Source organism: Prionailurus viverrinus, chromosome B4, assembly GCF_022837055.1.
Source record: "Prionailurus viverrinus isolate Anna chromosome B4, UM_Priviv_1.0, whole genome shotgun sequence".
Classification (NCBI taxonomy): Eukaryota; Metazoa; Chordata; class Mammalia; order Carnivora; family Felidae; genus Prionailurus; species Prionailurus viverrinus.
The window spans coordinates 94,096,657-94,123,863 of record NC_062567.1 but is presented as its reverse complement, the minus strand read 5'-3'; the positions used below and the strand labels follow the sequence as shown (position 1 = coordinate 94,123,863).

Here is a 27,207-nt window from a genome sequence, read left to right as displayed (position 1 = left end):
TCTCACACCTGCCAAAATGTCTAAAATCAACAACACAGGAAACAACAGGTGTTGGTGAGGATATGTAGAAAAAGGAACCTGCCTGCACTACTGGTGGGAATGCAAACTGGTGCAGCTACTCTGGAAACCAGTATGGAGCTTCCTCAAAAAGTTAAAATAAAACCACCCTACAATTCAGCAATTGCACTACTAGATATTTACCCAAAGAACACAAAAGTACTAATTCAAAGGGATACATGTACCCTGACATTTACAGCAGCATTATCTACAATCTCCAAATTATGGAAACAGCCCAAATGTCCATCAACTGATGAATGGAGGTATATATATACCGGTGTATATATATATATATATATATATATATATAAAACACAATGCTATTCAGCTATCAAAAAGAATGAAATCTTGCCACTTGCAATGACATAGACGGAGCTACAGAGTGACATGCTAAGCGAAATAATTCAGTCAGAGAAAGACAAATACTATTGATTTCATTTAATCATAGAATTTAAGAAACAAAACAAATGAGCAAAGGGGAAAAAAGAAGAGGGAGGCAGACCAAGAAACCTACCCTTACTACAGAGAACAAACCAATGATTACCAGGGGGAGGTGAGTGGGGGGATGGGTGAAATAAGGGAGGTGGATTAAGCAGTGTACTTGTGATGAGCCCCAACTGTTGTATGGAAGTGTTGAATAGCTATATTGTACACCTGAAACTAATATTACACTGTATGTTAACTAACTAGAAAAATAAATTCCACAACTTATATGAATAAATAAATAAATAAATAAATAAATAAATAAAGTAACCTACATATCTAAAGGGTAAAGTTATTTTATTTTTATTTTAAAAGAAGATTCCAGATTTTCAAAACTTTTTTTCTAAAACATATATACCCTCAAGTGACTTCTTTCTAAGCGATTTTAAAATGAGGTAAATTGGGGAGCAACTATATTCCCAGGGTATTTTATGTAAACATTCATAGCTTGTTGGTCTAATTCAGAAATCTAGATTCAAATATGTCTTGGTATAAATTTTGTCTTGGGTGGTATAAATGCATTTTGAAAACAGGCATTAAAGGAAGCCCCCATGGAAAGTTAAGGAAATTCAAGGCAGGAAGACTTGAGAGTTGGAGGTCAGTTCTCTGGACTTTTAGGCATACTTTTCACAAGAACAAAATTCTCTAGACATGACCATAAATAACTATGTCCTTCAGGTGGGTTCAGGATTGTCTTTTTTCTGTGAAACCCAGGATGCACTAGCTGCTTACTCATCCAGATAAAATGTTACTGGGCCTCCTCTTACAGCAGAAGCTTTATTTAGCAGTTGTGCCGAACATCTCATATGTTCTGACACACTGACAAGGACAAAAGCATAGTATATTTTTTCATTAAGCATCCATATGAGGAACTCTTCAAGGATGGGCTCACATAAGAGGTGATGAGATTATTTACAGAGATGGGCCATCACAGAGTTCAAGAACAATATTGAATAAAGCTACACTTCTCAAACTCCACTGGGCTATAAAACTGAATTTACCATCCTACTAGGTCCATAATAAATACGTATTACCATCAGTGAATACCAGCATAACTAATGTTTTTGATCATCGCAATTAATCCATAATGGAAATGGATCAATTGAAATCTGCACATCATTTTATCACTCAGATATACATAGAAAAGCAAAGAAGAAAAACATCTTGTCTAGGGCATGGGCTTGGTAACTGGCTGACACTGTTTAATCTTTGTTGTCGAATTCATTCATACGTGATATGACCGATTCCTGGAAGCTAAGGAAATTATTTTACTGTACTGATATTTGCAAGATAAGGGAAATAATTGCTAGAGTAAGGCTTTCTCTCTCTCTGTTTCTGCTATTCTGACTTCAGGGTGAGTTTACAGAAAGAATGAAATCTCCAGATTAAAGTTTCATCAAACCACCTTTGGCTGTTCTCAAGAAAAAATAAGTTAGCATCTTCACGTACTTCATTGAGAAATGGATTATTTCTTTCCTTGCTTCTCCCCCAGGAAGGCAGAAGTCATAACTTCAGCTTGGATGTTTGTGGGTAGCAGAGTATTACAGGGAGCACGTTAGTACAGGGGACTTGATGACATCTATAAGCCAGTCTATAACATCCAGAAGTCAGGTGTGTGTTCATCACCTGTCCCTCTTGTAAAATATAAGGAGAGGTTTTGCCTCCAGCTTTTGATTTTTGTTTTTGGTGTGGCAAGGCATGCGTGTATTCTGTCCCTAAAGAGTTTCAAAATTCAGAAAGGTATCATCCAGGGAGCCAAAGCAGCAAGCCATTTATCAGAAACAAACCCTTCTGACAGTGGTAGATCATAAGCACAAAGAATCAACCCATTTCTATATATAGACAAACAAATGCAACCTGGCCAGTGTTCATTCAGCAAGTCCACATAGGAAATTCATTGCTTAAAACTTTCCATTTAAGGTACAGTTTTGCACCATAAGCCAAATCAATGAAAGATGAAGTTTTAATATCTGGGTAAAGGGTAAAAATAACTGTAAGAGAATATATTGTGGTGTTCCACAGATCACACTTTGGGAAACACCACCTCTGCAGGATAAAACTTCCCACGACAAATGTGTAAAAATATACACCACCCTCTTGCCTGGGAATCTATGAGGAAGCATTTAACACTCTCTAGGCAAACATCTCTATCACAGGTTCTGCTGTTACATTCCCAAACTTTAGCTTTCTGTATATGGCAGCCAATTTCTACATCTAGCTTTCCTTCATTCTTTTTACCATCAACCAGAAGAAGAAACATTGAGTACTGCCTCTGCCAGAAGTCTAGAAGTAAACCACCCTGACAGCTGTGATCTAGTATCCTTTCAGTTTAGAAGCAAGTAAAGGTCCACTTGACTTTCTAATAATTTAGCACAGAGCAAATGTGGAAGGGAAAAAATGAGTGACTCTTATTTCCTTATTTCTAGGATAAAATAGAGAATGGTTTTTTTTTGCTTGTAGAAATTTCTCCTATAGTCCACCAGCAACAGCATGGCCTCAGTTGGCAACAAGGTCACTGAAAAGAGACATTAAAATGAGCTAATGAAAAACATTTGGTCCCAAAGCTATAAAAATGTTTTCTCAAGCAGAAGTGGAAAACAGTGAAAGATTTGGCTTTTAAAGTAAACAAGAGTGGAATTAGGAACAAAAATGCCATAAAGGGGCAGATCAATGGTCTGTCTGACTGTGGGCTGTCTCTGACAAAGGCATCAGGGGATGCTGAGAGGCAGGTGTGCTCATTGTTTTCCACGTCCCACAGCTCAGAGGTAAGGGATATGCTCTGAACATTCCTAACTTCTCAGGTGTGTCAAAGGAATCATGGGTCTCAGAATAAGGGCATATCACTTAATGTTTGAGGAAGGTAATTCAGAACAAGCAAAAGAAATTTCACTCTGCACTGTTTTTCAGGAAAAGTGTGAATAATTCAAACTAAAGAACTCTTAAGAAGGTAATACTGGTGTTTAATAAAACATAAATTTGTGCAATAGTACAGAGGCAGCCATTTTTGCTTCCCCTTTTGCATCCCAAATATTTAAAGTGAAAAACAAAAATGTCTCAAAAGATACTGCTGTAAGGAATCTGAAACAAATAGAAATGAAATTTGCATCACCACCTTATCTCTGAGGGTTTTGAGAGTAGAATAAATCACTGCTAAAATTCCTGTAAACTACAAGCATTTATTGTGTGCTTACTATCTGTAAGGCACTGAACTATATAGTAACTAGGATATTGCTAAACCTTGATTCTAGAAAGGACTAGTGAAGCAGATATATATAAATAATGATAAAATATAGGAGCTCTATTAGAAACGAAATGAGTGCCTTTTCATGTTTTATGTCCAATGTGTTCTCTAAACATAAAAAGAACTTGGAGAATTACTAGTCTAGTGTAGTTGATGAAAGGCACAGACAGAAACATCACTGTATGAATCCTGACTCCAACGTCAGGATTGAGATGTTGGATAAGTTACTACTTAAGTTTCCCCATCCACAAACTGGGGATGGGAAGAGTGTCTGTTATGTGGTTGTTGTAAGGATTAAATGACTTAATATACATAAAGAACACATAGAAAAGTGACTGGTACATAGCACCATAGAGTATTAGTTGAGGTTATTGTTTCAGACATAAATACCTTTAAACATGCTAATTTTCCCCAACACTACCAGTACACTCATTTCAAAGTGGAGAAACCATTTTGGACATTAGATAGCACTTAAAACTCTTGTTTTCACTCTTAACAAATGTGGCCACTGAATAGTTTCAACTGCTCCAATTTAGTCATGAAGTTCCTGCTGTGACTGATGCCCTTCCAGAAGGAAAATGATGTGGCATTAAATGGTTGCACATTTCATCTTAAAACTGTAGGGCTGGAAAACAGTTTAGGGAATATGTAAGCAAAACACAGGCATTCAACTGCTTGATCATCGCTTTGCTTTGGCTTATAGTACTTACCAGGGGGATACATACCAAAAATTCTCTGCTGTAGGCCAGATATTTTTATGGCACCGAGTTAATTGCATAATGCTGTAAACTTACAGCAGAAAGGCGATGCACAACTGAACGGCACCAGCTGATTTGCTTCTGGATGTGTTCCACTCTACAGAAGCCTAACCATGCCTCTCAGGGTCACCGAGGTCCACACAGCTCCACTCCAGCCAATGTGCATCTCTACTTACTGACTCTTAGCTCCAAGACAATCTTGGCATAGAATGTTTCTGGGGACACATAGGTTATTGACTCAAATCTACAAGAGGGTAAGTCAAGAAGAGCTAAATAGGGTAAAATAAGGATTGATTAGAAGGGAAGGACAATGAAAATAAAAATACATAATCAAGGTAGACTCTTCAAGAACTCTTAAATAATGATAATGGTTTTCTGAGGCAAGAAACTGCATCTAAAGGTCATTTTTAAAAGAGATATTAAATAAATGGCTAGATGAAAGGCAGAATTATTTGAATAAATGTGTAACCTTCTCTACTAGGAGAGTCGACACCCATTCGACTATGTGATCAGGCAAAGAGAGGACAGAATTTAAAGTCAGGTAGGCTGGACTGAAATTTTAATTCTTCTATTTATGAAAACTAAATAGTTCTTCTATTTTATGTAAGCCAAAAAAAAATATCTGTTCTAGGTTTCAGCTTGATGTAATGTTTAAATGGAATGGTGTATGGTAAAACTCTTGGAACACAGTGAGCATTCAGTAAATTATAACTATCAGTATAATAAAGCATACTGTGTTTAATCTTTAAATTAGTATCATTGTTTTATTCAAGCTTTTAAGATGATAATAAAGGAGAATAAAGGTGACAAAACAGTCATTGATGGCTTAAATTTGTTATAAATTTAAGATTTTTTGAAGAAATGTTAATATTTGTTACAATTTTTTTTTTCAAACAGAGCCTAAGAATCTAAGAATGATGCCACTGTTTACAGCAAAAATGTTAATCTCTAAAGGTAAGAAGCAATAACTTGATGAAGAAACAAAAGATGGAAAAAGTAAATGAAGCTTAAGTCTTGAGTCTATGTACTGACCAATCATTATACCTTTTCAATCTCTCCTATCTCTTAACCTTTCTTGTGTATTTCCCATCTCTTTGTCTCTCTGTGCCACAGTCTGGATAGTTTCTTTAGTTCTATGTTCCTGTTTACAATTCTCTCTTCAGCTCTTTCTAATCTGTAATAAACCATCTACTACTATATGATACTTTTAAATGTAGTTATTACAAATTTCCTTTCTAGGAATCCTCATTGGTTGTATTTAAAATCGGCTTGCATTTTGCTTAGAAATTCAAGCATCTTTGTATTTTATTCAATTTATTCATATGCCATTTTATATTGTATGTCTAACTTACTCAATGTTTTAATCAAATGCATGAATGATTCTGCTGTCAATTGTTTGCGCTGTCTCATATTCACAGAAACTTCTTTCCTCGCATGATTAGTGATTTTTTTTTATTGAGAGATGCTCTTTTTCCTTGGGATTCATCTCTGGAAATCTTTTGAGATGTGATATGAAAGCATGTATTTCTAGAAAGGATTGGTTTTAGCTTCTGCCCAGCATCTGGGGACACCTCTAGTGCAGGAACAAGCATTTTAAATTAAAATCCTGTCTTGAGGTTTAAGTGTACCAAGGTCATTTTTATTTGAGCTGCAATGCCATGCAAGTGTTACTTGTGGTCGCAAATTTTCCGGGGAAAGTTTGGAACAGAAAATTTCTCTTCAGTCCCCCAAGGAAAATGAGTTTATTTCTAGTTCATCTGTGTGCTAAGGGTACAGATCTTTAAGGTCCTGGCTTTGTGGGAGGCCTCCCATTAAACCTCTCACCTTAGGCTTTGTCTTCTTTTCCTATCTTTCTGAAACCTTGAAAAGTATGCTCAAATTCTCCTGGTTGGAAAAATGCCCTCAAGACAAAAGCCAGCTTCAGTATTTTTTTTTAATCTCTGCTTTTTAAAGGTAAGAATATGTTGTATGAAATCACAGTCAAGCCTTCTAATACTGATATAAAGACAACTCAAAAAAGCTGTAAGACATTCTATTTTTAAAAAGCAGAAAGACCAAAAACTTGATTCAGTGCTACCAGCAAATATGCAATAGCATGAATGATAAAGGATGTAGAAAACATGTGTCTCTAGATAATTTTCTCAGTAGGCCATCAAATGGCCCTTAGCCTCCACTAAAAGAATCCATAAAAATATCTGTGAAAGTGTGCCCAAAGAAGTATATTCATTATTTCAAAGGAAATAGCATATTTACCTTCAGAAAATCTACATGAGCCAAATAGAAAGGGTTTTTTATTTGTTTGTTTGTTTGTCTGTTGTTTGAGTGGTATTGTATCAACCCTGCATAGTAACAAAATTTGGTCTATTTGAAACAAAAAGTCTGATTGAGAGTCATATAAGACTTTGATGAATACAGAGGTAAATTGTTTAATACTTGGAAGGTACATTTTTTTAATAATAAAGTTAATCTCTGAATTCACATGTAAAAGGAATCATAATGAAAAGGGTACCTAAAGGTAATTAGGGTAATTGGGGAATTACTCTTTTGAATTTTGCATGCAACATTGGTAACTATATAGGGCTATTAAAGATTTTATATTACATAAATATACCATGTGTGGTTGATTAAAAATGGGTGGTGGTTATATTGAGCAAAAAGGTGTGAATCCATGAGATGCTAAAACAAAATCCATTCATGGTTATTCTTCAGGAAAATTCAACTCAGTTCAACCTATTCCAACATATTCCATTGTCATAAGTACACAAACAAAAATTGCATTGTGAATGTTTTTGTTCTCTGTTTTCCACATCTTTTTGTAGAAAGGAAATTTTCATCCTGTTCTCCTTTTCCCTCTTCTGTACTTCTCATTTGTCAAAATGTCAACCTTTAATTCCAGTTGCCTTGCTTGTTTAGCCTTTAAATCTTAATTTATTCCTAACTTTACTTGTCCTTTTTCTAACCACCATAGAATCCTGTTATTCCAGAAAATCTATTCAAAACATTGCAACCCCCAATGTGCTAGGGGAATATGCATTGGCTGATTCCCAATTCTTTTTAGTTTTTGTCTTCAATTGCTTTTCTCCCTCAATATCTTGTATAAAACAATTTGAGATTCACAGGCTGAATTGATCTTGTTCTGTTAACAGAAGCCCCATTTCTTTTTGAGATGCATTATAGCCGCCTCTTAGCCTAACGGAATTAAAGTCACATACAGTCACAGGGTGAGCAACTTACAGGAATGGACTACTTACTCTTTCTATATTATCATTTGTACTAATTAGAATGGTACTTTTCATTCTTATTTTGGGATATTGATGAAGTCTGGCATGAGCAAACCATTGCAAAAGTCATTATAATTAGTCTTTTGCATAAGCAAAACATTAAGAACAAGTAGAGCTGTGAAAGTACTTCAGAAAGCTACAGAAACACGATCTTGCTATAGACAAGATCTGTAAGCCAAGACTTCACAGCTCTGACTCTCATACTGTGTGATGACCACTCTGGCTTTCACAAAAACAGCAAGAAAAATAAAGCCAAAAACAACACTGTACCAGCATTTCAGCAAAAGACAGAAACTGTGTGCAACAGAAGCATTCAAAAGTAGCATACTACACCATTAGTTAATATCAAAACAATGAGCCACAGAGATGCAGGGGAGAAAGAGAATGCCCATCCAATAAAATTAATCCATTCCTTACAGTATGGAGTAATCTGCTACTTATTTCCACAAATACATATTGTTTTTTTTTTCAGTTTCATCAAGCAAATCTGAGTCATAAGTGGAACACCTAATGGGGAAGAAGGACAAGTGACTCAAAAGTAAAAGAGCAAGCTGCTTTAAGTATTAAGAGTTGAGAAAGAAAAAAGAGAGAGAGAGAAAGAAACCATTCAGTTGGTGATGACTCAAACACGTGCAGAAGAAAACTTGCCTCCATCAGCAAAATGCACAAATTAGTAATTTACCAGTAAGTGGTAAAGGCATTTATCAGAAAAATATCAATAAAATCGTCTCCTCCTACCATGTACATTTTCTTTACAAGGGCAAAAAGGTGTTTCCTCTACATGGTGTCTTGAAATTACCCCTGGCCTAAAAAAATGGTAACACAAGGCCAAAGGCAAAGACAAGACTCATGGTAATAAAAGAAAGGAGTTGCTAAAGGATGTCCATCACGGACATTCTCTCCAAGATTTTTTTACAGATATCAACAGATGATTCAGAGATGGATGGGAATTATCTCTAAATTTTCCCATTTACCTCAGAAGCAAGTAGTTTGTTTCTCTTACCATTCACACTTCTATAGTTATAATCAAGAACTTGAGTGATACATAAATATGGGTATACAAAATACACTTCTAGTAAATTATAAATTTTATATTATATTATTTGACTAGGATATACTATGAAATCAAGATCCAGGGGGAATTTTTTTGGGTGCTCTTCTTCAATTTAGTTTGCTAATTTGGGAGCAGATTTTTAATTTTATTTTTAAATAATATCAAAGAATGAAGATCTTATAATCCTTGGTAGTTCACACTGAAATGTTTCATTCTTTTTTATGTCAGGAAGTTCTTTCGTAAATGGAACTGAAATTTATTCCTGTAATTTAAGGCTATTTATCTTACTCTGACCTTGATGTTGACAGAAAAGTAGTGAGTAGCCTTCCTATAATGACCATTCATACATTAGAGCCAATAATTAAGTCACCTCTTAGCTCTCTGTCCTCCAGGGTGAACATATGTAAGTTCTTTAGCTTTTTCTGATAGGATTTATCTCCAATTGTTTCTAAAGCAATCTCCCTCTCTCTCTCTCTCCCTCAATCCCTCTCTCTGTCTCCCTCTTCTCTGCTTAATTTTTCTCAGTCTCCTAAACTTTCATATTTTCTCTGTGAGATGATTATGATCAGTGAATATTACTCCTGGATTGCATACCCTTATTTTTATTTGCACGCCAGTACATTACTTACTTAAAAATATAGCACCTTCTCATTCAGGTAAAATTCCTTCCTTTAGTATGTGTAACCCAAATCATACTTCCTACTGAAACAGTGACATAATAGGTGATTAGTTAAAGAAAGTATTCTGGTAGAGTGAAGGGAACATGAGTTAAAAATAAGACGGAAAGCCCATGTCTGACACCGAAGAGACTGAGAAGACCATTAAACTCCCTGGGCCTCTGTTTCTTCTTATGAAAATTGAAGATTATTATGCCCACCTTACAGGAATGGGAAAGTAAATAGATGATTAAATGGATGTCCAGTAGCAAACTAGACCCTCAAAGGACAGCTAATACTATTATTCCTACTAATAGAATATTGCCATTATGTACCTGACCAAAAGCCTGAGGTCCAATTGTTTGAACAGGAATGACCACAAGTGCTATAGTTAATCAATATCTATAATACACCAGATGTGTATCTCTTGTGTAACTGTACATACATACTATGCAGTAAAATATGCACAAATGTGTCAAAGAGGACAAAATAGTAATCAGTTGCACTCATTTGATGGTGTATATGTTGCAGTCTGTGAGTGGAGGGGTGCCTGGCTGGCTCAATCAGTTAAGCGTCCGACTTCGGCTCAGGTCATGATCTCACGGTACGTGGGTTCGAGCCCCGCATCAGGCTCTGTGCTGACAGCTCGGAGACTGGAGCCTGCTTCTGATTCTGTGTCTCCCTCTCTCTCTGCCCCTTCCCTGCTCATGCTCTATGTCTCAAAAATAAATAAAACATTAAAACATTTTTATCAGTTAAGCAGTCTGTGAATGGAGAAAGCAAAGGCTATGAAGAAGGACCTGTTTAGAAGAGTAAGAGCTGGAAAAACTTGCAGAGCAGGAGGCTGACTGTGCCTGAGGCAGGAGAACACAGAAACAGCAAAAGAAGAGCTGAGCTGACAGGAAAGGGGTCCCCTGAGGTCTAGGGCTCAGGGGTCAGGCCACATGTGACATAACCCATTAGGAAACAGAATGACTGGGTAACACAATCTTCCTTCCCCCACTGAAATTCACATGGAATACATCTGAAACTCGTTAATCCTACTTCAAGTGCCAACTCTTTTTCCTAATTCCTATAAACAGATGGGATCTTTCCCTCTGAAACACCATAACATTTTGCTTATATTGCTTTCCTGACATTTACTTTAATTCAATTCAACAAATACTTAGTGAGTGCCTACTCTATGCAGGCAGTATAACAGATACTGGAAAACAATGAAAAGCACAGACATAGACCCGTCCTTTTATGAAGCTCACATTCAACGGTGGGAAGCAGGAAGCCAGATGATATAGCAAACATAATATTGAGAAAATTCTATAATATGTTAGAAGGTGATCACTACCCAAACAGCCCAAAACAGTAAGTGGATCAGAATAAGAGAAAGGAATGAAGGAAAAACAATGAGGGTGTCACTTACCACTTGAAACAAGTGGCCTCTCCAAGAAAGTGACATTTAAGTAAAGGCCTGAAGGAGAACAAGTTAGAACCATGATGACAGCTGAAGGAACATCATCCTATACCCAGGGAACAGCCAGCGCAAACACCCTAGTGTGGGAGGGGGGGTTAGTTGGATTTAGGGAAAACAAGAGTTGGTGGAGCAGGAATAGCGTGAGTGAAGGGACAGTAGTAATAGATGAAGTTGGGGGATACAAGAAAGAATAAATACTGGAAATACTCTGACAGCAGAGACAAGATTTCTCATCCTATTTGGATGAGAAAAAAAGAGGATTGAAGATGGCCTGAGAACTGGAAGTTGCCATCCACTGAGACGGATCATATCATAACCTGCCTTCAAATATGTTTATTTGTAAAAAGTTTTATAGGTCTGACTTTAAACCCTTGGCTTGTTCACTTGCTAGATGTCTGGCCCTACGGAAATCACTTCCTTTCTTAAGTTTCAGTTTCATCAGTAAAATGGGTTGAAAATGCCTACATCCAAGTGTTCTGTTAGGAATAAAGATGATAACACATGCAAAGCATTTCACACAATGCCTCATAGATAGTCAGTGCTCATTAAATGATAGATATGCTTTACTGTTACTCTTAGTATAACTGCCGTCTTAATTTCATAGGTCTTATGTCTACTACTGGGTTATATTCTTGAAGGAAGAGGCTATCTTTTTTTTTTTCTTCTACAGAAATGACCCGTTCTGTTTGTAGAGCTGGACTGTGCTCTCTTGGTTCCTAATCGTGACCTGGTTGACATACTGCTATGAGTGGGAAACCTGTTATCAGAAAAGACAATAGATGCAAATGGCTGGTTGGCTTTTTGTATTCACTTCTAAAAATTACAGAAATTGTATACATTTTCCTCTTTAGCCATACAGGAAATTTGCATAAAATACATCAGCCTTGGTATAATAATTGTTCAAAAGTGTTCTTGTTTGTAAAGGATTGTCTTTAAATTTGCTTAAGTCATTTGGAAATCTCTTCCTCTCTCCCAAGCTTGTAGCAATTCATTTCAATGCGGCATCATATGTAAATTTAATGAGCATTCGCACACTTTCATCATCCAGGTTATTGGGTCATTGATTCTTATTTCCCTTTGTGCTTTTAGAGCAAAGAGACTATCTCAATCCATCTTTCCCAGTCTGTCTATCTATGGACAGTATTTTCCTGTTTCCATTGTATGTTAGGATAAAAGCATCTTCTTTTTCAATTACACTTAAAATGGAAAATTGTTATTTCACTGGAATGTAATTTTTTAACAGACTAGCTATCACTTTTTTTCTTCCCATCCTAAAAATATGCATGTAATTTTAAGAGTTTTTCTTTTAATCCTGGCCTTGAGACTATCCATATTGAACATCACTCAGTATTTATTCAAAATCACTCAGTTCTTAAATTCAAATCTACACAAATTAGTATTGGGTCTGTTGGTTCCTAACATTTATTTCTGTATAATCTTCTCTACCCCTATAATACACCACTACATCAAAAAGTTATTTAAAGTATAATGAAATTGCTATGAAGGAAGAATAACAAAAAAAAGAAGTGGGAATAATTTCAATAATTATTAAGGAAATAATTACAAGACATGATAAGCCAATGAAGCACTGATGCAATGAGAGGTTGATTGTTGGCAGAGGTTAATGCTGTTTGGTAACAGGGATCTTCAGGGAGGAACACAGAAAAGTAGCAGCAAAACGTTTCTATTAAGTATTACATACTACCACACAAAAAATAAATTCTATATATTACAACTCTAGTCACTACAATCTTTTATAAAATGTCTCAATCTATCATATTGCTTTTAATATTATTTTAATCTCTTCCACACCTACAGGAATATTCTTTATAAAGTACAACTTTAATTATGTTATTCCTCTGCTTGATATTCTTCATTGGTTTCTCTTGACCTGCTGGATAAAGTTCAAACTTTTTAGTATCACATAAGAGGTCCTCCAAGTTCTTACCTGCTCATCTCCTCACTAAACCCTATTACCCTAAACCCTCACTATTCTATAACCATGTTGAACCTGATGTTCCACTCAATCAAGGAACATCAGGGTGTTCCTTTCCTAAACCTCCTCTACAGAATGGTCCTTGTTTGCTTTTTTGACACTCCCCTCCCCTTTCCCCCTGCAACTATATATTGTACATGTCTATCATAACACCTAAGACTCTGAGGTTGGCATCCATTACTTTTTCCTACATATCCTTTTTTTTTAATGTGGTCTATCTCTCCTGCCAAAGGATGAGCTCATGACCCATGCTAGCTAGTTAGAATATTCATAGGAATTGTTCTTCCCTTGGACATAGGGATTGGTCAGTGGTGATCTATTACCTAATCAGAAAAAAATTATAACCCTTTGTGGAAATAGAGATTCCGTTGTGATGAAATAAGTTTGCTCTTTCTCTGGGCTTCTTAGGATCACAAAGTTGAGGACCCTATCAGCCTAGATTTCTTTGGGGTCACCCCTCTAGAATAATTCAGAAATTAAGTCAGATACAGGTGAAGAGCCAAGAAGCTGATGACATTGTTAAAATACGTGGAGCCAACCATTCTTAAAGCTATGACTACATCTCATACTTGACAGATTTTTAGTCAATGAATTCCTTTTTACCCCTAAATATGGTTTGAGTTAGTTGTCCACATTTAAAATGGATATATTGCTATTAATACTCATATGTTATTGCACTGGCTTATTTATATCCTGTCTCTCCTTTATGTCTTATTGATCATTTCCCTAGTACTCAGCACACAGTGCCTGGAACATAAGCAGAAGCTTATCAAATTACTTTGGAATGAATGTTCTAGCCAAACTTGTTGATAAAAATATGGTAGTGGTTAAGAACAATGGCTCTGGAACTTGAGTTCCTGGGAAACATATCCTTAGATTGCCCACAAGTCATGTCCTCATCTTTAAAATGAGAATGATGAAAATAACACCCCCCCATAAGGAGATTATGAGAATTCGATGAGTTAATAGATATAAAGACTTTGGCACAGTGCCTGGCCCCAAGTAAGCATGCAACAAATACTAGCAGCTAATCTTATTTATAGCTTGTAAAATTATCTCTGTTACCTGTCATACATCCCCGAATGACATGATTTACCTATTCCATCTATAAAGTTAAATTGGTTATTTCATGTTATCCATCTACAAACTTACCTGATAGGAAGAACCTGAGAAAAGCCAAATCAGAGAACTAGTCTAAGACATGAAGTGTACATCAAGGCCTGATACAGAGATTCTCAAAATGAAGTCCTTGAGATTTCTACCAAATTCTTTTTTTTTTATTTTTTTTAACGTTTATTTATTTTTGAGACAGAGACAGAGCATGAATGGGGGAGGGTCAGAGAGAGGGAGACACAGAATCTGAAATAGGCTCCAGGCTCTGAGCTGTCAGCACAGAGCCTGATGCGGGGCTCGAACTCACGGACCGCGAGATCATGACCTGAGCTGAAGTCGGACGCTTAACCGACTGAGCCACCCAGGCGCCCCAATTTCTACCAAATTCTAATCTTTATTTTTCCACATTTACACTTGAAGATTATTTTTCAGATATGCCACTATTTTTCACTACATTTTTAGAGTTTGATGTTAGCATAATGTGGGTGAATCCAAACAATAAGGGCCCATCAAGAAAGCAAGATGAACAAGTAGACAGAAAATCAATATGGGTAGAACAGATTTGAACAACTCTATCAACCAACTTTACCTAACATTTATAAAATATTCCAGTCAACAATGGTGGAATACGCATTCTTTTGAAGTGCATATTGTACATTTACCAACAGACACCGAATCCTGGGCCATAAAACAAGCCTTGATAACTAAGAAAATTCAAGTCATACAGAATATGTTTTACTGATCACAGTAGAATTAAATAAGAAATAAAGAACAGAAACTATTTCTGGAAAATCTTCAAATACATGTAAACTAAATAACACTCTTTAAATAACCCATGGGGCAACTAACAAATCAAATAGGAAATTAGAAAGTATCTTAAAGTGAATGAAAATGAAACCTCCATGTATCATTAGCTAGAGAAAATTCATGGGATAAACATCTGAATTAGAATAGAAAAAAAAGGCCTTCAATTAATGACCTAAACTTGCACCTAAAGAAACCAGAAAAAAGAGGGGTGCCTGGGTGGCTCAGTCAGTCAAGCATCTGACTTCAGCTCAGGTCATGATCTCACGGTTTGTGGGTTCAAGCCCATGTTGGGCTCTGCACTGAAAGCTCAGAGCCAGGAGCCTCTTTCAGATTTTGTGTCTCCCTCTCTCTCGGCCCTTCCCATGCTCGTGCTGTCTCCCTCTCTCTCTCAAAAATAAATGAACATTTTAAAAAAAGGAAGAAAGAAGAAAATAGTAATAATTAGGAAATCTATACCATAGAAAGTAAGAGTAAGAATCAATTAAGCCAAAAGCTGAACTTTTGAAAATAAAATGTATAAACTTCTAGCTATACTAATCAGAACAGTAAGAATAAGACAAAAATTAACAATATCTGGAGTTAGAGAGGTGATATTATTAAAGATTCTCTGGTTATTAAAAGGATAATGAGAGAAAATATCATATACAACTTGATGCCAATAAATGAAACTTCTTAGATAAAATGAGCCAAATCCTTGAAAAGATACAAACTACAAAGCTTAGTCAAGAAGCATAAATAGGGGCACCTGGGTGGCTCAGTCAGTTGGGCAGCCTACTTCGGCTCAGTTGTGATCTCACAGCTGGTGAGTTCCAGTCCCATGTCAGGCTCTGTGCTCACAGCTCAGAGCCTGGATCCTGCTTCGAATTCTGTGTCTTCCTCTCTCTCTGCCCCTCCCTCACTCACGCTCTGTCTCTCTCTTTCTCAAAAATAAATAAACGTTAAAAAAAATTTTTTTTAAAGAAGCGTAAATAACTCGAATCTGCTAATATTATCAAATTTAAGTTACTAGCTAAAAATATTCCCATGAAGGAATTCCAGGCCCAGATTGCTGTACTGGTAAATTCTACCACATATTTAACAAACAAAACAAAACAAAACATAACAAAACAAAACAAAAAGAATATAATTCTACATAAATTCTCCCAGAAAATTGAAAAGAAGGCAATAGTTTCCCTTTATGAGGCTAGCGTTATAGTGATAACAAAACTAGAAAAAGATGTTACAGGGAAATAAAATTACACACTGATACCTGTCATGAACATAGATGCAAAATTTGTAAACATTTTCTTAGTAAATTGAATTCAACAATATATTTTTAAAGATACATTATGACTAAATGATATTTGTCCCAGGAATGCAATGATAGTCTAACATTAAAACTCACTCAACGTAATTCATCATATTAACAAATTAAAAAATAAAATAAGGGGTGCCTGGGTGGCTCAGTCGGTTCAGCGTCCGACTTTGGCTCAGGTCATGATCTCACGGTCTGTGAGTTCGAGCCCAGCGTTGGGCTCTGTGCTGACAGCTCAGAGCCTGGAGCCTGCTTCGGATTCTGTGTCCCCCTCTCTCTTTGCCCCTCCCCCACTCAGGCTCTCTCTCTCTCTCTCTGTCTCAGAAATAAATAAACATTAAAAATAATTAAAAAATAAAATAAAAATGACCATCTTAATTGATGGGGAAAAGGCATTTGATGCAATCAGCATCAATTTTGGATTAAAACTCTCAGTAATTCAGGAATACAATGCAATTTCTTCAACCTGATAAAGAGTATTTATAAAACTTTAGAGGAAACATCATATCTAATGGTGAAAGACTGAATGCATTGCTCCTAATATCAGGAACAATACAAGGATGTCTGCTCTCATTGCTTCTATTTAACATTGCACAAGGTAAACATACAAAAATCAATTATATTTCTATATAGAGCAAAAAAAGCAGAAATGGGAATTAAAACGAATATCAATTACAATAGCCTATAGATGTGAAATACTTAGAAACAAATCCAAAAATAGATATAAGAGATCTATTCACTGAAAACTACACTACTGAGAACAAACAAAGAGAACCTAAATGAATGGAAAGGTATACTGTGTTCGTGGGTCACTTGGTATTGCTAAGGTGTCAGTTCTCCCAAATTGCCTTATAAATGCAATGCAATCCCTGCAATTCCCAGAGAGTTTTTATAGAAATTGAAAAAATCATTCTAAAATTCACATGGAAATTCAAAGTGTCAAGAATAGTCAAAAGACCTTCAAAAATGTAGAAGAAAGAGGATTAACAACCTTAATTCAAAGTTTATCATAAAACTGCAGTAATCAAGGTTATATGGTATTGGCACCAACATAGACAAACATATTCTTGAGAGAACAAAATAAATAGTCCAGAAATAGACCCATGCATCTATAGTTCACTGACTTTTAACCAATGTGAAATGGCAATTCAATGTGAAAACACTAGGGCTTTTAAGAAATATTTCTTCAGGGGCGCCTGGGTGGCGCAGTCGGTTGAGCGTCCGACTTCAGCCAGGTCACGATCTCGCGGTCTGTGAGTTCGAGCCCCGCGTCGGGCTCTGGGCTGATGGCTCGGAGCCTGTAGCCTATTTCCGATTCTGTGTCTCCCTCTCTCTCTGCCCCTCCCCCGTTCATGCTCTGTCTCTCTCTGTCCCAAAAATAAATAAACGTTGGAAAAAAAAAAAAAAAAAAGAAATATTTCTTCAAAAATTAAGTATCTCTACGCAAAAAAAGAAAAAGAAAAATATTTGATTCAAACTTCACACCAATACAAAAATAAGCTGAAAATAGGTTATAGATCTAAATATAAACCTAAAACTGTACAACTTATAGAGGAAAAAAAAGGAAAAACTTTCCTGACCTTGAGTTGGTCAAAGATCTTTAAAATATTACACTGATGGGGCGCCTGGGTGGCTTAGTTGGTTAAGCATCCAACTTCAACTCAGGTCATGATCTCACGGTTTGTGGGAGAGACCTGAGTCGGGCTCTGTGCTGACAGCTCAGAGCCTGGAGCCTGCTTAGGATTCTGTGTCTCCTTGTCTCTCTGTCCCTCCCCCACTTGCAGTCTGCCTCTCTCTCTCTCTCAAAAATAAATAAACGTAAAATTTAAAAAAATTTAAATATTACACTGATAATACCATCAATTGAAGAAAAACATGATAAAGTATACTTAATCAAAACTAAAATCTTTAGTTTTCAGAAAGATGCTATTATAAACATAAGGGTCAGATGACAAACTGGGAAAAATAGTATTTGCGTATCATATGTCTTATATCTGTGTTCAAAGTATATGAAGAATCCCCAAAACTTAATAATAAGAAAACAAACAATCAAATTTTTAAAAAATGGGCAAAGGATTTGAACTAACCTTTCACTAATGAAGGTATAGGAGGAAAAATATCAAATGAAAAACTTGTCAACATCAATAGCTGTTAGGGAAACATAATTTACAACTACAGTGAGATAACATTACAATATCTAAAATTAAAAGAATTGATTATACCATGTTTGTATTGGTGAAAATGTGGAGAAAGCAGAAGTTTGATACATGTTTGGAGGGAATATACTATGTTTCAATGGTACAACTATATTGGAAAACAATTCAGCAGTCTTAAAACATTGAACATACCTACCATATCACATGGACATTCCACCTTTAGGTATTTACCCAAGAGAAACAAAAGTGAATATACATACAAGACTGGCACACAAATGTTCATAGCAGCTTTATTTGTAACAGCCCCAAACTATAAACAACCCAAATATTCAAGAGAATGAAGAAATTGTACTATATCCATGTATTCTACAACATGAATATATCTCAAAATCATTATGTTGAATGAAAGAAAGCAGACCAAAAAAGAGTACATACATATTATTTCATCTATATAAAACTCTAGAAATGCAATTTAATCTGTAGTGAAAAAGTTGATCAATGGAGTAGAGAGGAGAGATGGAAAAGTGATTACAAAGAGGCACAAGAAAATATTTGATGGATATGTTCAGTAACTGGGTCGTGTGATGCTTTCACTGTATACATATGTCAGAACATATCAAATTGTACTTTTTAACATGTACAGCTTATTGTATTTTAATTATACCTTAGTATAGTTGTTAAATTTTTCTCTTGTGAAATCATCTTTGAAAAACAGCATATCTATCATCACTTAAAAACACACAGGAAAACAGAATTTTCAGTTGTAATAACACTGAAAGATACATAGCATAAAGATACATAGCATAAAGATACATAGATAGGAAGACAAGCCCCTAGCTAACATCATACTAAGTAGTGAAAGGTTAAAAGCCTTTCCTCCAAGATCAGGAAAAGACAAGGATGCCCACTCTCACCATTTCTATCCAAAATAGAACTGGAAATACTAGCCATTGCCATAGCAACTAAGCAAGAACAAGAAATACAAGATATCCAAATCAGAAAAGGAAGAAGTAAAATTATTTCTCTGTGTAGATGATATCTCATATATAGAAACCCCTAAAGATTCCCCCCAAAGCTGTTGCAACTAATACATTAATTCAGTAAATTTGCAAGATCCAAATTTTACATACACAAATCACTTGTATTTCTACACACTAACACTGAACTATCTAAAAGAGAAATTTAAAAAGCAATCCTATGCAATTTACAGTAGCATCAAAGGCCATAAAATACTTAGGAATACAGTTAACCAATTAGGTGAAAGACTTGTACACTGAGAACCATAAGACATTGATGAAAGAGATTGAAGACAGAAATAAATGAAAAGATATCCTGTGATCTTGGATTGGAAGAATTAATACTGTGAGAATCTCCATACTAGTCAGTATTGTACAGATGCAGTGTAATCGCTATCAAAGTTCCAATGGCATTTTTCACAGAAAACAAAACAAAACAAAACAAAACAATCTTATAGACCCCAGATAGCCAAAACAATCCTGAGAGAGAACAAAGCTGGAGGACTCTCACTTTCTGATTCAAGCTATATTACACAAAGCTATAGTGATCAAAACCATACAATAATGGCAAAACAAGAACAAAAACAGCTACATAGAACTAGTAGAGCAGAAAGAACAGAGAGTCAAGATATAAATCCAATCACATGTGGTCAACTAATTTGTGACAAGATCACTAAGAACACACAATGAGGAAATGACAGTCTCTTTAACAAATGGTCTTGGGAAAACTGGATATCCCTATGCAAAATAATCAAATTGGACCCCTATCTTATACCACTCACAAAAATCAACTAAAAATGGATCAAGGATTCCAATGTAAGACCTGAAACCATAAAACTCCTAGAAGAAATCATGAGAGAAAAGTCCTTAGCATTAATTTTAGCAATGAATTCTTAGATAAGACACCAAAGCACAGGCAACAGAAACAAAATAAACAAATGAGACTATATCAAACTAAAAGCTTTGGCACAAAAAAGGAAACAATAAATTGAAAAGGCAACCTACAAAATGGAAGAAAATATTTGCAAAATATATAATTATAAAATATAAAAACATACACAAAACTTATAAAGAACTCATACAAAAAAAAATCCCAACAAGTAGTCTAATTAAAAATGGGCGAAGGACCTGAATAAATATTTTCTCCAAAGATATTCAATTTGGCCAAATGGTCCATATCAAAAGGTGTTCAACATCACCATTTATCAGGGAAATACATATCAAAACCACAATGAGACACTAAATAACTGTTAAAATTGCTACTTTCAAAAAGATAAGGGGCGCCTGGGTAGTTCATTTTGTTGGGCGTTGGGTGTCTGACTTTGGCTCAGGTCATGATCTTATGGCTTATGGGTTTGAGCTCCATGTTGGGCTCTGTGCTGACAGCTCAGAGCCTAGAGCCTGTTTCAGATTCTGTGTCTCCCTCTCTCTCTGCCCCTCCCACACTCGTACTCTGTGTGTGTGTGTGTGTGTGTGTGTGTGTGTGTGTCTCAAAAAATGAATAAATATTTTAAAAATTAAAAAAAAAAAAGATAAGACATAGGGGGCACCTGGCTGGCTCATTTGGTGAGCCTGTGAGCAACTCTTGATTTCAGAGTTGTGAGTTCAAGCCCTATGTTGGGCATGGAGGTTACTTAAAAAAAAAAAAAAAAAAAAAAAGATAAGAAATAACAAATGCTAGCAAGGACAAGGAGAAAAGATAACCCTTACACAGTGGTGGTGGGAATGTAAACTGGTATAAACATGATGGAAAACAATATGGAAGTTTCTCAGGAAATTAAAAATAGAATTACCATAAGATCTAGCAATATATCTCTTGGGTATACATCCAAAGGAAATGAAATCAGTATCTCAAAGAGATATCTGCATGCCCATGTTCCTTTCAGCTTTAATTCACAATAGCCAAGATACAGAAATAATATAAATGTCTTCCAATGGATAAATAAAGAAAATGTTACATATTTTAAATGTGATATATATTACATATATATATGTATATATGTATATATATATACATGATTCAGCTATTAAAAAAAGAGAGAAATCCTGCCATTTGCAACCACACTGATAAACATGGAGGGCATTATGCTAAGTAAAAAAAGCCAGACAGAATGGTAAATGCTATAAGGTATTACTTATTTGTGAAATCTTAGGGAAAAAAAAGGCCGATTTCATAGAAACAGAGAATAGAATGGTGGTAGACAAGGGCTCAGGGAAGGAGGAAATGGGGTGATGTGGGTCAAAGGGTACAAATTTTCAGTTATAATAAATTCTCATGATCTAATGTATGGCATGGTTGCTATAGTTAATAACATAATACCATATACTTGAAAGTTGCTGAGAGTATATCTTTGGCATTCTCACCACATACACAAACAGGAAAAAGAGTTAACCATGTGAGGTGGTAGATATGTTCATAATCTTAATCATGGTAATCATTCCATAATGTATATTTATATCGAAACCTCACACCCTGCGTTTTAAATATGTACAATTACTTTTGTCAATTATTCCTCAACAAAGTTAAAAAAAAAAAAGATACGTGGCTAGAGGCAAGTCAGCCAGTACCCTTTATGATGGTGTTCTTAAACACTGTGGCACAGTCTGCTCATTTCTCACCTTTATAGGTTGGCAAGACTCTGTACCAAACTGTGGAAAGGGTAAAATAATAATCATTATATATATATATTTTCCTACTGGTTTGATTCTTTTTTTTTTTTTTTTAATTTTTTTTTTTAACGTTTATTTATTTTTGGGACAGAGAGAGACAGAGCATGAACGGGGGAGGGGCCGAGAGAGAGGGAGACACAGAATCGGAAACAGGCTCCAGGCTCTGAGCCATCAGCCCAGAGCCCGACGCGGGGCTCAAACTCACGGACCGCGAGATCGTGACCTGGCTGAAGTCGGACGCTTAACCGACTGCGCCACCCAGGCACCCCATGATTCTTAAACTTCTTAAAAACATTTCAAATTTTCAAATATATGGAATCTGGAATAGATATTATCTATGTATAAATACATCTAAATGTATTTAACCAAGATAATATTTTCTTGATCGTTATTAATGTGGAAGTAAAATTGGCATTTACACATAGTTTTAGAGAATCGGTAGCAGGTAGAAATTAACAATGGGAAAAAGTTCAAAGTCTATCTTATTTCTGTGTCGAGTCATTGGTCCAAAATCTTTGTCAGTCATAGTCTAGCCTTTAAAATTTCATTTATCATGATTATTATCCAAGAAAGATGTTTAATTCCCTAAATTTCCTTAAATAATGTTTATAAAATGCCTATGTCACTGCCTACACCGATTTGCATCAGCCAACCCAAAATAAGCAACTATTTAAGGAGCACTGATGACAAATAATTTGTCACTATATAGGTCAGCTCTAATAATAAAAACTGACATTTACACAACACCATTTGTACAGAAATTTCATATTGAGTCTCCAAGTATTTATTCATTAATACTTCCAACATTTCTATGCACTATTTGGCAAACATTCATCTCCATTTCACTGATTTATAAAGCAAAACCCTAACTCATAAAATGACACGAACCTAGTTACTCCATTTTCTACCTCAGTCCATTTCTATCTGCCAGGAAGAAGAGAAGAATAAATCTAGCATGAAATAGTTTGGCTACCTCGGGAGATATCCAATTCGTGGCATTTGGGTCTTATCTATTCCCACCTTTTTATAGGCGATCCAGTCAAACACCCTGTCAATATCTGTTGCCTGTAGCACTTCCTGTGATACTGGATGGGAACTGGCCAAGCCGTCAAGCAGCATCACTTCATGCAGAACATCCGTCAGAAACCTCTGTTTTTCCTGCAATACAGTAGATGTGGCAATATCATAGGTGATTCATGGTTATGACAGAATGTGTGTGACAACATGAACAGAACGTGTGTTACTTAACAGACGATGCTCATCAGCCTACATGGTAAGACTGAACTTCAAAGAGAACCCAGTGAATAAAATGCCTCTTCAATTACTCTAAAATGAGAGTGGTTGATTTGACCACAACATGAAACAAAATCAATGGGCTACAATGGGCCCTAAATAGATTAAAAAACAATGGACTGTTCCTTAACAGGGGTTAAAGCAAATTCAGACAGTGGGCACATAAATGAAATAGACTAAGCTTGTTTATGTGTTCTACAGGATGAAGACTGCAGTTTCAGTCCCAAATAACCTTTTTAGTGAAGTTCAATATAAGAATAATAACTAAATCTCAGGGCTCCAGTGCTATTTTGCTATTTACACCGTTTATTTGTAGAACCATCTGAGCAACACACACTCTCTCTCTCTCATCCTCCCACTTTTCCTTCCCCAAACCTCCCCTCCCATGTAATTTTCACTCTAACACACTCACCTACACACACACACCACCACCACCACCACCACCACCACCACCACCACCACATTTATTCTGTGAAAGAATTTCAGGAAACCACAACAAATAACAAAAGGCATATTGACATAAACTATATTCGTAGACATGAATGTGAATTCAGGATAATGAACATAAAGTGGAGATCAATAGGTATTAACAACCCATTACTATAAAGTGGTGAAAACAAAGAAAATCATAAGATTTCTATTCGGTGTGATGTTGAGGCCTTTGTATTTGCTCTGATAAAAGCTGATTTGTTATATTAGAAATAAACTGTAAAGGAAAAGTACTTCTCTGTTGCTTTTGTTTTAAGAAGCTTGCTTTAGAGAAACAGCTTGGGTTTTGTTAACAAAAATGCTGGCAGCTATTAGTTCTCCTGGCCTCCTGCCTTCACTGAGGGAGGAGGGAAAAAAAAAGAAATTGGAAGCGGTAACAAGGCTAAATAGCCCCCAGATAGTTGGGACCTGAGGAGTATCATTACAGATATTAAAGACTGCAACACTTAAATTGCTATAGCTAATTCTGAACTCACTCCTGGAGCCTCCTACTTTGAGCCGGCAGATGAACCGCATGTTATTTCTGAGTGAGTCGTAATGTCAAGCTAGGATTACACCAATCTTGGATTTAAAAAAAAATAGAAATGGAGAATAAATATGATTAAAAAAAGGAATAGTTAACTAGGCATATATGTGTGTGCTCTTTAAATCTGCTTCTAAAGAAGCATCTTAGTTCATCATCATTTGTTCAATGATTTAGTATATTTAATCAATAATTTAACTAATTCTCCAGCCAACTACATACTATAAGGTTTATTTCTAATAGCTTATTTTTATAGTCTGTGGACCATAGATCTAATTTCTTCAGCCCTTTTTTGGTCTGAGATTTTCTCGTCAACGGTCTATACTCCATCAAACTGAATTGGGACTGAACTGCTCCCAGAAGTCTGCTTCAGCCCCCAAGAGCCAATGGTGAGAAGTTCAAACTTACAGTGAATTGACAATATGACATAAACTCATACTGTATTTCTTCTCAAATGAAGTTCCTAATTCAAGACAAAATTAAGGAGAGTGAAGTTGGGCTTTATGATTTACAATTTTAATGGGGTTCCTGGGTAGCTCAGTCAGTTAGGCGTCCCACTTCACTCAGGTCATGATCTCGTGGTGAGTTTGAGCCCCGCGATGGGCTCTGTGCTGACAGCTCAGAGCCTGGAGCCTGCTTCGGATTCTGTGTCCCCTTCTCTCTCTGCCCCTCCCCTGTTGACACTCTCTCTCTCTCTCTCTCTCAAATAAATTTTTAAAAATTTTAATATAAAATTTTAAAATAAAATGATTGGTGGTTTATTTTAGGACCACTATAAAATAAAGATAAGATCTCAGACAGAAGTCCTAGATTGAGAGAGTAAGAGAAAATCATGTATTTCCAAAATAAAAATGTTAATGTTACTTTTAAGCAGGTATGCAATCTTGTTACTCTTACTCAATTTAAAAACACACATTAAAACTATTTGATATTGGAATTAACAGGCGGGATCATGGAATATATCACTATACCTCAACTTCACTGATGAACACTTTTATTTATAAGAAATACCAGTTTAAGATATGATTTCCATTCTGAAGAAAAAATATTCAACTCTTTAAATAGTGGTTGCCCACTCCATTATGGAACTCAAACATCTGATCGAAACCATAGTGTAAAATGAACTTAAAATAGTGTTTTATCTGAATCCTAATTTATACTATTTAGCACCAATAAACATATATTGATCAATATGAAAATTCAGTACACATATCTTCTTTGGCTAGCAATATGATTTTAAATGATATAAAGCAATTAATTACAAATAGTTACAAATTAATTACAAATAATGATAGAAAACAAGTAATTAGTAAAGTGAAACCTAAGGTAAATTTCTAAAACGAAACTCTCTTATTTAAGGAAATACAAGTTATACGTAATATATTGCTTCACGTTTCTGGAGGAAAACAAAAACAAACCTTTGCCTCCTCAGTAGAATTTCAAGAAACAATGTTTAAATTTAACAATGTTGAATCATTAGCAAAAGGTTCATTTTCTACATTGTTGGAGAGAATGATATTGTATAACTGAGGGAAAAAAAAGACATTAAAGGAGATTAAAAGGGAGGAGACAAAAAGAAAAAAGAAAAGCTTGGCGGACGAACACTCACCAAACTTGGAAGAGAGAACACCTTAAACTGAGGAAGAGAAAAGAAAATTCTAGCCAGAGGCAAATCCAATTTAACAAAACTACAAAGAGTTCAGGAGAGACGGTGCTAATTTCTTTATAAAAACTTGTGTCACTTTAAAATTAAAAAATGATCTTAGCTTGTCAGTCCCCTGCTGGGGTGCTCTCCCCCATGTTCAACAACAATAATGATAACAGTAATGATTACAAAGTATTGATTAATTGCCTACTGCCAACCTGAGACCATTAAAATTTCAAAATAAAGTTAAAGAAATCCTGGCTCTAATATGAGATAAGAGATCAAACAAAATAGTTGGATTCTGTGAACAAAATAGTGGTTTTCTCTTACAGACTAGAAATGCCAAAGGAAATTTGAAGGAAAAAAAATACTGTAAAATGGAATTATTTATGCAAAGTTTAATGGAAGAAGTAGAATTTGTCTGATCCTTGAAGGAGTTTTAAAATTGTGTGTGTGTGTGTGTGTGTGTGTGTGTGTGTGTGTGTGTGTAGAGAACAGTATATTTATGGTGCATATTTAACAGATAGCTTTTATTCTAGTTCATATATTAAGGTCACCATGGCAAACTAATTTACCACTTTCAAAAAGCAGCACAATAAGGTAAAACATGAAACTATAAAATCTGTGTAAATGAGTTTAATGTTAATAGTAAGAATAAATCCTATCAGTCTAATATAGACCCTTCTTGGAGTTTTTACATGTCTACATTTAAACAGTTCAAATAATATTGAATGTATCATTTTCTATTGAACTGTTTTCAAAAACATATTACCTTTGAATTTTTGGAGAACAGTGCAAAGGTTTTTCAGATAGGTAAAGAAAATGTGAATAAACAGAGAATAACATGGGAAAAGAAGAAAACTTCCATTATTTTGCTCATTCATTCATTTAACAAATATGTATTAAATTCCTACTCTATGCCAGATATTATGCTGTGTCTGGGGAAGAAATATATGACTCAAACTTAGTTTCTAACCTTAAAGAACTCAAAAGCGTAACAGAAAGACAGATAAACAGCTAACTGGATTATAATATGATGGATGTTATAAAACACAAAGGATGAAATGATTAATTAGTTCAGAAAAGGCTTCACAGAGGAAGTGACATTAAAGTGGGTAGTTGAAGGATGAAGGGTTACTTAGATGAATGGGGGAAGCAGCTTTTAAAAAAAGGGCAAATCCAGGCAGAGAAAACATGAAAAACAGCT

General features: G+C 35.5%; 1 protein-coding gene across 1 annotated transcript in view; it reads right to left on the bottom strand.

Moving 5' to 3' along the window:
• The window catches only part of TRHDE (thyrotropin releasing hormone degrading enzyme), a 397,960-nt gene that overhangs the window by 141,262 nt on the left and 229,491 nt on the right, over positions 1–27,207 (bottom strand). The window contains exon 6 of the mRNA XM_047868299.1: positions 23,071–23,208. Within this exon, the coding sequence (XP_047724255.1) occupies positions 23,071–23,208 (138 nt within the window). The remainder of the gene's footprint in view (positions 1–23,070; positions 23,209–27,207) is intronic.